The sequence below is a fragment of the Chenopodium album genome, chromosome 11 (assembly GCF_948465745.1).
Source record: "Chenopodium album chromosome 11, dcCheAlbu1.1, whole genome shotgun sequence".
Lineage (NCBI taxonomy): Eukaryota > Viridiplantae > Streptophyta > Magnoliopsida > Caryophyllales > Amaranthaceae > Chenopodium > Chenopodium album.
This window is the reverse complement of record NC_137844.1, coordinates 12,013,510-12,026,101: the sequence shown is the minus strand read 5'-3', so window position 1 is coordinate 12,026,101 and position 12,592 is coordinate 12,013,510. Positions and strand designations below refer to the sequence as shown.

The window sequence follows — 12,592 nt, the reverse complement described above, 5'->3', positions numbered from 1 at the left end:
GAGATGAGGAATAGTTAAAGTGAATAGAACTTCCCTCCTGCGTGCTTACAGGGGATCATAGGAACAATAATTATCACCCGTCCTTGGGGCTCTCTAATTAACAAATTAATCAGATTGAATATAATCTCTAATTAAAACCAAAACATAATCGTAAACTTGACAAAAATTAGATGATACTTCACTATATGATTTAAACTAAGCCAAACCATATGGATAACAATAATTCACAACCAATAACGTGAAAGATAACAATCAATGTCAAATTGCAAATTTAATAATCAAGAACAAGCAAAATTCAAATAATCATTAAATTAAAAAACAATTTAATTGGAAATCAATTATAGCTCGTATTTCTCCAATAAAGCTACACAACTTAGCCGAAAATAATAATAAAAAAGAACAACTTAAGATTATACCATACACATATTGTACATCTTTTTTTTTTTTTTTTTTTTTTTTTTTTTTTTTTTTTACATAAGCCTTACATGTTAGGTCATGAAATCAAATATCCTATCGTGTTGCATCGTGATAAGAAAATTTTCAAGTGTTCGTTTTATTGATTTAATTTAGCATTGAGATTAATATTTATTTTAATAAGGACATATGAGATTTATCACTTTAGTTTGAAAACGAACTAAAACTATATTAATGAAAACAAAGAAAATTAATAAGCCTTATAAATTAAATTTGTATGGCGAACTAGTTGTGCCTATATGAGGCGGATAATTTTTAATGATTGATTGGTTTACATTGCGATAGCTACTATTTTAAGCTGTTGTTTTTGGTTTTCTCAAGATTTATTTTCGTGTAATTCGGGATTTCGTGGTTGATTCTTTCTTTATTATTTGGATTATGTTCATATCCAGATGGGTAGAGGATTATTAAACGTTAAATCCACAAGGTAACAAACTTCGATTTTTTCCTTTCATTTAACTAACCACTAGTTTTATATTTCACGTCACGTGTGCACGTAACTTTACGCATTAATAAAAGTTCATTTTAAACTATTCCACCTGACATGTGCACGTAACTATATACTCCGTATCTAAAGTTATGCATTAATAAAACTATTCAAAACATTACAAATTTTAACCATCTATCAAACCCCAAATGCAAAAATCTAAGACCACTATATTGAACGAATAACCACAAATACAACACACACGTAAGACGTCGCGTGAAATATAAAACCAATTGTTCAACTTTTCTACCCATACCCCTACAGTAATTTTTAAATTTTTTTTTGACTCTAGCTAGGTACATTGTAAGAACAATAATTAGATAAAATAATCGAAATTTGTTACCATTTGGACAATATTATATCAATAATACTCAATCCTAGTGGATAGGAACATAATCGGAACAAAAATAGAAGCAAATCATCCATAATATCCCGGATAATAGGGAAATAAATCTCCATAATCTCAAAATCAACGGCTGAAAACAAACACAGAAAACAAACCCAATAAAAAGCTAGTTCCACAGTAAGTAAAATAGACTCTACCACAGAGAATAACCTCCCAAATTCAAAACCCCCTGAAAAAAATTTCAAAACCCCGCCGTCTCACTCTCTGACCTTCACTCTATAAATACCACCCTTTTCACTGCCCTCATTTTCCACCATCTTCTTCTTCAACCTCCGCCATTTTTTCTCTCTCCTCAAAAAGCTTGATTGTTTCATCAATGGTGAACTCGGGTTCGACTCCGAATCCTCTGGTTCACTCCCAGCAACTCCCCTGCGACGGCGATGGCAACTGCATGCTGTGCAAGAAGAAGCCGTCGGAGGGGGAGAAGCTGGTGTGTAAGACCTGTGTTACGCCGTGGCATGTTGAGTGTCTTTCTTCGCCTCCGCTTTCGATGAGTTTGGCTGCTTCGTGGGAGTGCCCGGATTGTGCTCCTACAGAGGATGCTGCCGTTGTTTCCATTGTATCGGCGGTTGTGGCGGGGCCTGCTGGTGAATTGCTCAAGAAGATTAGGGAGATCGAGGCCGATGAGACTTTATCTGAGCCCGAAAAGGCGAAGAAGCGTCAGCAGCTTCTGGGTGGGGTTGGATCCGGTGAAACTGATGATGGGAAGGTGAAGGATGATAATGAAATTATGAATATTCTTGGCGAGAATATCAAGTGCTCTTTCTGTATGCAACTCCCTGAACGTCCTGTCACTGTAAATCTCTTTCTCTCTCTACTTGCATTTTAGTTTTTGCTTTTATTTCATTTTAATTATCATAATTTCTCTGTTTCATGCGTTTTTTTCTATAATTTTTTGCTGTTATTTGTGTTGAATTCTTGGTTTGTTGTGTATAATCGTGTTTTATCGTCATTGTTTTTGTGGGTAAAATTTTGGGGTTTTAATTAAGTACATGGTTGATTTTCTACATTAAATTAATCTTCAGTTTGCATTAATAATTTTTGATTGTTGTGATAAAATCGATTTTCACCGTTTTTTCTTCTGGGTGTGAAATTTTGGGGTTTTAATTAAGTAAAGTACATGGGTAATTTGCTGCATTCAATTAATCGTCAGTTTGGTTTGACAACCTTGAATTCTGAAAATTAAGCGTGGTTTAATTACACTGTTAAAGTTGAATTTACGCTGTAATTACTCATTGGATTAATTTTGGGTTTAATTGGAAATTGTAGATGCTGGAATTATCGGTCGTCAAAAGTACTGTATCAAGTAGTAAAAGATTGGAAAAAATTAATTTTGATTTTTTGAATTTTTTTGGGGATTTTTGTTTTTGTTTTCCAGATAAATGTTAACATCAATTGGGTAGTGTACTTTGTTTTGTTGGGTGTACCAACCATGGTATTAGATATCCTTTTGTACTGGATGTCTTTGTCATATAACTGATTTGGCAAGTTTTGCATTCTGATTGTGATGGTTTAGATGCTGTATGCAAATTTAGTGCATTATATGGTTGGAATAATTTGGGCCTATAATTGGAAAATTTATTAGATTCTGGTCTAATATAGTGCGAGTGGCTATACTTTTTGGGTTTGGATAATGATAAATTTGTTTACTGTCTTGTTGACTTGTAGATTCCTGTAATGGGATGTCTTCATGCATTGTGTGTTGGAAGTATTATTCTTAGTAACGAGTTGATTATGTGAAGTTGATGGGTTTTGAGAACAAATTCATAGCCTCATGCTATATTGAGCAATCAAAGTTATTTTCGTTGTCGCGTGCCTGTATATGTAATTAGTGGATTTGTTTCATGCTATACATGGTAGGAAATAGGGGAGACATTCAGAAATTTTGTGCGATCTAATTCCCGTTCAAGCATTTTGTAAAACAATCTTCTTTGCTGTACATTTAATGTATGTTAGTTGTACCTGGTTGCTGTTCTTCACTAAGGATAACCAACGCTTATGTTTCTTGTTCAGACTTCATGCGGGCATAACTTTTGTTTAAAATGTTTTGAGAAATGGTGGGGACAAGGAAAAAGGACATGTGCAAAGTGTAGGGAAACACTTCCAGAAATCCCACCCAGAATCAACTCTTCTCTCGTATTTGCTATCAGAATGGCAAGAATATCCAAGCCTGCTGCAGCTGTGGTGCCTAGAGTGTTTCAATATGTCCGTAATGATGATCTTCCTGATGAAGCCTTTACAACAGAAAGGGCTAAAAAGGCAGGAAAAGCAAATGCTAAAAGTGGAAGGATATTTGTCACTATCCCAAATGATTTTCTTGGGCCTATTCCTCCTGAGTATGATCCATCTCGAAATATGGGAGTGCTGGTCGGTGACTGCTGGGCAGATCGCATGGCATGTAGACAATGGGGTGCTCACTTTCCACATGTTAGTGGTATTGCTGGACAAGCTAAGTACGGGGCACAATCAGTGGTTCTTTCTGGAGGATATCTAGATGATGAGGACCATGGGGAGTGGTTCCTCTATACTGGAAGGTATATATATATTTATATATATATATTTTTTTATGTAACCAATAAAATTTTCAATCCTAGAATCCACCCAACAGCTACTAATGCATATTGTGATTTTAAGGTTTGTTTTGATGTCATCGACCAATTTATATACTTGTGCTGATTTCATTTATTTATATACTATGTCTGCTATTTCACTATTGACTCCTCCTTGTCTATGAGATTATCAGCTATCAATGACGATATTATTTTTCCTTTTTTTTTTTGGTTTGTCAACCTTCACATGATTTTTTTTCCCATTATGTTCTGAGCAAAATATCTAGAAGAAACTAGAATCTCTTTTTTGCCTGCCTATCCCAAAATTTGCTGGTGGTTTTTTGTTATGCCATTTGATGATATGTTCTCTTATGTCTTATCTATTCGTGAATCTTGAATCACAGTGGGGGTCGTGATTTGAGTGGAAATAAGCGTACAAGCAAGTATCAGACACATGATCAGACATTTACTGGTGGAAATGAAGCGCTTAGGTTGAGTTGCAGAAAAGGATACCCTGTTCGTGTTGTTAGGTAAATTACCAGTACTTGATATTTGATTCTATTGTATGAGCTTAGAAGATTTATTTAGCATCTAGGTCTACACAGCTCTTTGTATTTATACACGATGCTCGAGTTTTATCTAGTTTCATGAAAGCTATCTTCAGTTAAGAGCACATGATCTTTGTTATGCTGCTGTATACTGGTTTGGTATTTTACTCCTAATTATAGAAATGATATGTGGTTTAAACATCATACAGATCTTTTAAGGAGAAGCGCTCTAACTATGCACCTGAAATTGGGGTTCGTTATGATGGTATCTACAGAATTGAGAAGTGTTGGGCAAATTATGCCACAGAGGAAGTGAACAAACAATTGGTTAAGGTTGTAGTTTGTTATTTTTGTGTTATTATTTGAACAACGATTTGTGAATATTCTGATAGGCTTATTGGTTTTGTTGCTTTGTTAGTCTCCGTATTTGGTATGCAGGTATTTATTTGTTAGATGTGACAACAGCCCTGCGCCATGGACGAGGTCAGTACATGGCTAGTTAACAAAACATTCTTTATGCTTGAATCTTACTTTGATGAGTGCGAGTAATACTTTGTGTCTGTGTCTTGCTACAGTGACGAGCATGGTGATCGACCAAGACCATTGCCTAATGTTCCTGAGCTAAAGGGGGCTAAGCAGTTGACAGTGAGGAAGGAAAGCCCTCACTGGGACTATGATGTGAGCACTGAATTACCTTGTTGCTTTTTTTATTTTTTTATCTGGAACTTAAAATGAACTGAAAAAAAAAAATTGGTTAATTTTTATGGCCTCATAGAAATAACTTTTGAAAGGAAAATGTCTCTTGTATGTATTGTTAATGAGTAATTCATTTTCAGCAGCTCATCTCAAGTTCTAATTTATATTACAGGCAGATGAAGAATGCTGGAAGTGGAAAATGCCCGCACCATCCAGCAAACTAATCAAGAAGGGAACTGGATCTGGTCGTTCAAAGAAGAGATCCAAGGCAAACATATTGAAGGGTACTCCCTTGTCCTCTTTGTAACTCTTGTTTAATAAAAAAACCATTTTTGCACCTTCTAATTTCTTAGCAAAATTATGTTGTACTTTGCAGAGTTCAGTTGCTTAATTTGCCGTAAGGTGTTGACTCTTCCAGTTACAACTCCATGTGCTCATAACTTCTGCAAATCTTGCTTGGATGCCACATTTGAGGGTCAAAAGTTTGAAAGGGAGAGAAAATCAGGAGGTCGGTCACTACGAACCCAGAAAACTGTCATGAAATGCCCTTCATGCCCAACGGACATCTCCGAGTTTCTTCAAAATGCTCAGGTTTGTTGTCTATATGATGTATTAATGGTTCTAATGATTTCGCATGTGTTTAGAGCGCTCTAGACTATTGATTGATTCATGTTAAATGGGGCTAAGATTCCTAAACTAGACTAAAGCAGCGAGGGTGCTGCATGTCTATGCCAAGTGCCAGTCCATTTTATGATATTTATCATTTTTAGTTTTTGCTTATCCCACATGGTTGTAATCTCTGGCAGGTCAATCGGGAATTGATGGGAGTGATAGATTCATTAATGCTCAAGTTCAGTCAAGAAAAGGCCGACAGTGAGGAGAGCTCTGGTGCCCTTAACGAAAATGAGAGTGATTCTGAAGATGCAGATATCAGCACCTCAGATATTGAAGAGGATGAAATCAAATCAGTAGAGGAAGAACCTGACATGGCAATGGAGGAACCCCATGGTGAGGATGGAATTCATGATGGTGAAGGTGCCTGTGAGATACCAGATGAAGTGAAGATTGCGCCTTCAGCTGCCAAAAAACGAGGACGCCCAAAGAAGAGAAATGTTGCTAATGGTGCTGCTCCCAAAACAAGAGGAAGGAAATCCCGCAGGGTGGCTGAAGATGGAAATGATTCGCCATCCAGTCCTCTTCATGTCCGCTCAGACAACGAGCTAGAGTAATTTTCAGTCAATTTGGGATTTAGGGGAGAAATGTGCCATATGCCACTGCATTAAGAACTACAGTTTCTATATCTGCAGCCCAGTTTTGTACAGTTTAAGTTTAAGCCTTTTGACCTCCAGTTGCAACCCCAACTTAGCTTAGTTGCAACATATTTTGTACTTCATTGTTGCAATGCGGTTCGTAAGGGCCGATTGGTGGGTTGCATCTTGTTGTAGGTACATTATCATTATTAGTATCCACAGCTTCTGAAATTTTGCGCTATGCGGATTAGTTCAGAAGCTTATTATTACGTCATTCAAACTTATGTTATTCAAATCAAGCTTTTCTACCTTTTGGTTACATCTCATGAGCACAAGTCTTTAATGTCAAGGCAAATTAATTGAGTATTTTATTCTCCTAACCCAGATGATGTCGATGCATTTGCTCACTTAAACAACATTGTGCAGTGGAATGCTGACTACTGTGGCACTGATTTCTCTTTCTCTTCCAAGTAGCCGTTGCCCTAACCAAGTGTTTGAATCAGTCCTCATTTCATCTTCTTCATACCTTGGATGGTTACAACTTTTAATAGATGAAGTGTTTCGACTCAAATACTACAAATCTTCTGGATTTTTTAAGGAGTTACTGCCTCCTGAATTTCTATCAAGCGTGATTCGTGTCTTATGAGTGATTGTACATGTAAATTGGGGTATGCTTATGCTTTTTTTTTTTTTTTTTTTTTTTTTTTTTTTTTTGGTGCATAACAAGAGGCAAAACCCTCGGAAAACAAATAAAATAATAACTTAGTAGCTAGACGTGGCAAAGTGTTAGAATTCAACTCCTTTTGATTTATGAAAATGCCCTTTACATGCTTTCCTAGAGTTTTTCATTAGGGATTCCTATGTAATTAAATTAAGACTCTTTAGAGGGTGAATGATTGAATGAAATCTTAAGCCTTCTACCAAGTGTTGTCTTACTTTTATGCTTGTTTGTTGTTAGACCTTTATAGATATTGTGTCTTACTTGCATGTAGCTCCTTGCCACACCAACTTGATGCACTAAGAACTCATAGTTCGGACCCGCTTGTGCCCGCCTCGAAGTATCGGCTGTTACAAGCCCCGACCACCCACACTCCGTCGCCCAAATAGACGTGAGTGCTCCTGAGATTTAATTACCCGCTTGTGTTGCTTCGTGCTCTCAAGCCATACTTCCGCACAAGGCTAGCGTTCTTGTCGCCAAAAGGCTAGAGCGCGCCGCATGTTCTGATGCCCAAACTCCCGGATCGTGACAGCCACTCCAACTATGTCATCATGCAAGATTTGTCCTAACTCAATAGGAGGGAATTAAATCAACTCTATTTTGTTATTCTCGAAGACACCTTGATTTGCTAGCCAATCCGCAATCTTGTTTGCCGCATGATACACATGGGGTATGCTTCTAAGTTGAGCATATACTACATTACTACCCCATACATAAATATAAAAGTAGAATTTATGCCTAGGCCTTGAGTCTTGAAAGGTAATTTGGTTTATAATACTCCGATATGAAACGTAGATCCGTCATATTTAATTAATGCATGTTTTTATTACTAATATATGTTCTTTTAGGTGTTAACATGTTAACTTAAAGATCTCGCTCTCACTTTCTCATTCTATTAAAGACAAACTAAATTGAGACGAATGGAATAATACAGGAAGGCGAAAGCATACGAGTAAGAAAAAAGCCCAAGAACCAGGCCCAACTTCAAGCCTTAAACACTTATAAATTCCTATTGAAGTATTGGATTATGGGCATCATTCCCTTTAACTAATTATCTGTAACAAAAAGGTAGAAACCTTTAAACTTAACAATAAACAAACTGACCCCTCTCAAATAAATGATAGATCCATCACCATTTAGAAGTCCCTCATATTTTACTTGTGATTATGAATTAATGATAGCTTATTATACTCGTGAGGTTAGTTGGCTCGTGAGCCTAATTGATATGAATATATGATGCCTTTTCTTCATTTTATGTTGACGTTATTGCTAAATATTGAATAATCGAATGATTCGACTTGAAAACTTAAGGCTTTGAGCTTGACTCAAATTAGACACAAATTTAATTGACCTAAGGCTTGAGCTAATTTGAGCTGACATCACTAATAGGCTTGGTATATTGGGACGTTTTAGCTAGCCTCGTAAATAGTGATTCTTATAAAAAAAGAGAATTTTATATGGTAACTTGATTATTTGGGTACACATACAAGAAAAAAAAACTTATCATATAGCCTCAAATAGCATTTTATTTAAGTTTGATTTACTTAGGGAGTGTTTGATATGGATTATTTCTTGTACCGAACTCTTAAATTATAAACTCTTACGGAGTACTTTATTGACATGCCAATCTTTGACCCACTTTATTAAGATCTATTGAACATGGCTCCTAAAAATTAGGGTCAATCTGATTCAACATAATAAAAATATCTTCACCTTATCACCTTTCCTGTAAAATAAGGCCACCATTTCCAAGCCAAACCCAACTTTTCATTCCCATTTCTTCACCAAAATTAATTCTTTGACTTTAGCTTTTAAATTTCCAAATACTATTAGCCTCCTCGAATTATCTCTCTCATAAATGGCTAATTCACTTGATTGCGCTAGACTACCACTAACTTTTAGGGAAAATTAAACGATTAATCCAAAGAATGTTAGAAGATGACACTTTTTAAATAAAAGTTTTTTGTTTATTGTCTCATCGAATTAAAAGAACTTAGTAATATTAATTTTGGCTCTATATTTCGTATATCTTGTAAACAAGTCGTTTTATAATAATTATGCTTTTCACCTATTAAAAATGATCCTCTAAAAAGTTTAGGGCCCAAATTTTGTAATTAGAACAGAGCCTCCAAATTGCCCGAGACAACCTAGTTTATTGAGTTATGTTTTGCAAATCAAGGCCAAGTCAAAGTGTTATGCTTGGTAAATGGTAATTTGAAATTTCAAACACCATTATTAAGGATCCTCGAATTTTGGTTTCAAGTGTTGTATTGTAAAGACTTGTATGTTTGTATTTTTAAAAAAAAAGACTTATATGTTCACAACCTAATTTTATTTTATTGTTGTAAAGTCTAGGTCTAAGGGCCTGTTCTCTTACGTTGAAATTCAGTTCAGTTCAGTTCAGTTCAGCTCAGTTCAGTTCAGTTCAGTTCAGCTAAGTTCAGTCAATGAGAACAGGCCCTAAGTACGTGACAAGTTTAAATTTCTATAAAGTATCTTGTAAACTTTGATTTATATTTTTTGTTTATTGATTCATTGTAAAAAATAAAAAAAAAAGAAAAGAAAAAAGAGGGGGGGAAAAAAAACCCCTTAAATTGTCAACCCCTATAAATGACCTCTTCAATATTATTGTGGCTTACATGATAACTTCATGGCCCAAGTGAAGGGTGAAGCCTACTCCGTGTTTAATAAAGGAAGTCCGGGTATATATACTCAAGATGGGTTCGATAATTTCAATTCATTAAAAATATATTTTCAATCACTTAAATCGGTAATTTAAAAAATAAATATAATAAAAAATTAGTAAATAATTTTATTTCACTAAAAATAATTTTAGTTCAACAAAATTAATTTCAATTATATAAATAATTTTAATTTAGTAAAAATAATTTTAATTAAGCAAAAATAAGGTGAAGAGAACAGAGTTATTTACTACCTCCGGATCGTATTATTTGTGAGATATAAAAAATTCCAAAGTTTATATAATACGATTCGGAGGTAGTATATTATTTTTATCGAGTCTTTTTTTCTTCTTTTTGTTGTAATTTTTTTTAGTTGAATTTAACTTAATTTTACCTAAAATACACATTTTTTTTTTATCCGAACATATTTATGGTTTGTTGAATTTTTTTTTTTAAATAAATGGAAGATAATAAGTATAATCTAAACCGGGACAAAGACAATATATATTCACACAAAATATCAAAGGTACTATGAAAAGTTAGTTAAGTGTAGCAAACAAAAATAAGCGAATAGAAAATTATATTCAGATTAAGGGCCTGTTCTGATTTACTGAATTGAGCTGAACTGAAATGAACTAATTGGAGCTGAACTGAACTGAAATGAATAGAGCTGAAATGAATATTTATGAGTGAAGAAAATTAGGAACTGAACTGAACTGATTGAAGCTGAACTGAACTAAAATTAAGCTAAAGAGAACAGGCTCTAAGGCTGTGCTTTTGGTGCCCGTGGGCTAGACAATTGCCCAAATTCATGCCACTTCGACTCGTAGTAAAACCATGCCAACCAGCCAAAAAAAAGACACAAACAACAGGGGGTGTTAAATACCATTAAAAATAAAGAAAACCGCTAACATTTAGTGTACATAGACAACCAGGCCCTTAGTAGTAGGGCTGTTCAAAGTGCGGTCTAGACCCACCCAAACGCAAACCAAACCGCAATTTTGCGGCTTGGTGCGATTTGAAAATTACAGTGCGGTTTCCGAAAATGACCAAACTGCACTTTTGTGGTTTAATGCGGTTTTCGAAACATTTTAGACCGAACCGCACCGCAAACCGCACTTTGATGCGGTTTGCGGTTCGGTTTAGAGTTTTTAGACCGTCAAACTGCAAACCATTATACCAAATTTATACAATTTCAATTAGAGAGCGTATTGCGTGAGGATGGCTTGGCTCATACATTTTACTTGTTGGCTGATATGTTTCATGTGTTGGCTGATATGGTTTTTGTGTTGGCAAATATACTCCTTTTGTTAGCTAATATGTTTGTTTGTTTTTTTTTTTTCCTTTTGTTGACTGATATCAGACATCATTTAACTTATATGTTTCTTTAGTTAGCTGATATATTTATTTTGTTGGATGATATGTATATTTTTCTTATTGGCTTACATGTTTCATTTTGTTGGCTTACCTGTTGCTTTTGTTTGCTGATTTCATCATTTTATTGGCTGATATATATGCTTTATTTGTTGGCTGATATGTTTGTTTAGTTGACTTATTTGTACCTTTTGTTTGTTGATTTAATCCTTTGGTTGGCTGATATGCTTCTTTTGTTGGATGATGCGTTCCGTCTCTAAGCTGATAAATACCTTTCATTGGCTGATATATTACTCTTGTTAGTTGATATGTATCTTTTGTTGGCTGATACGTTCCTTCTGTTAGATGATGCGTTTTTTATTAATGTCTGATATGTCCATAATATTAACTTATATCAAACATTTATTGGCTGATATATTGATTTGTTTGGCTTATATGTATTATTAGTTTTATTTTACTCCATTTTCATCTCCCCACTCACGCAACTCCCCTGTTGCCCCAAAGAAAAACTCAACTCACGCAACTCCACCGAACCCACCAACTGAACCACCAACCCAGCAACGCTGCACCATCCAGCCACCTCTCCCCTAAACACCAGGCCAGACCTGCAACGAGCACCTTACAGCCACACCGGAACTACTGCCGGAGCCACACTCACACCACCATGCTACAACCCCCTTATCCATCCTTGAACCCAAAGCAGAGCAGCAAAGGCAGGCACCAGCCTCGCCACCTCAGCCACCAACAACTACCCACCTTCCACCGCAACTACCTACCTTCAATCGCAACTACCCAGCCACCAGCAGCGAACATCCCCACTACAAATCGCCACAAAACCTATCCCACCCCGAAAGTGACCAGCCTACTTCCGAAACAACCCATCTCGCCACCACAAATCGCCACAAAACCCATCCCACCCCGAAAATAACTAGCCTACTCCCAAAACAACCTATCTCGCCACCACAAATCGCCATAAAATCGTCACAAAATCGCCACCAAATCGCCACCATTTAATCCAATGGGAGCTTGAGCTATGGCGGAGAGCACGAGGAGAGAGAAGATTGTTGCGATGATTGCTCCTGCCGTTGTTGATTTGATGAAGAAGATAATGCAATTGAAGTTTCCAGAAGTTCTTCGGTGATGGTGTTGTTAGATAGGTTAGAGTGTGGAGGAATAATGGGCTTCTTATTGGGCTGCCTGCACGAACTCTTGGGTTTGTGTTTCAATTAAAAAATATGTAAAATAGCTAAAAAAATATGATGTAATTTCTTACTAATTAAAAGTTAAAAATAGATTTGACAATTTAAATGATAAATTAATAATCACAAAATAAAATAAAAAGTCTTTTTTTTTAAAAAAAAAAAGTTTATAATTTAAAAAAATGTGGTTAAACTGCAAACCGCATCGCA

At 35.6% G+C, this 12,592-nt stretch overlaps 1 protein-coding gene across 1 annotated transcript; it reads left to right on the top strand.

Annotated features, from left to right (window-relative positions):
- The first annotated feature begins 1,562 nt into the window (after positions 1 to 1,562).
- On the top strand, positions 1,563 to 6,707 carry LOC145568586 (E3 ubiquitin-protein ligase ORTHRUS 2-like). The gene is made up of 9 exons (XM_081628018.1): positions 1,563 to 2,163; positions 3,381 to 3,901; positions 4,321 to 4,446; positions 4,674 to 4,797; positions 4,883 to 4,947; positions 5,040 to 5,142; positions 5,333 to 5,444; positions 5,537 to 5,751; positions 5,967 to 6,707. Exons 1-9 carry the CDS (start codon positions 1,684 to 1,686, stop codon positions 6,387 to 6,389), a joined length of 2,169 nt encoding a protein of 722 aa, XP_081484144.1. The 5' UTR covers positions 1,563 to 1,683; the 3' UTR covers positions 6,390 to 6,707.
- Positions 6,708 to 12,592: the final 5,885 nt, after the last annotated feature.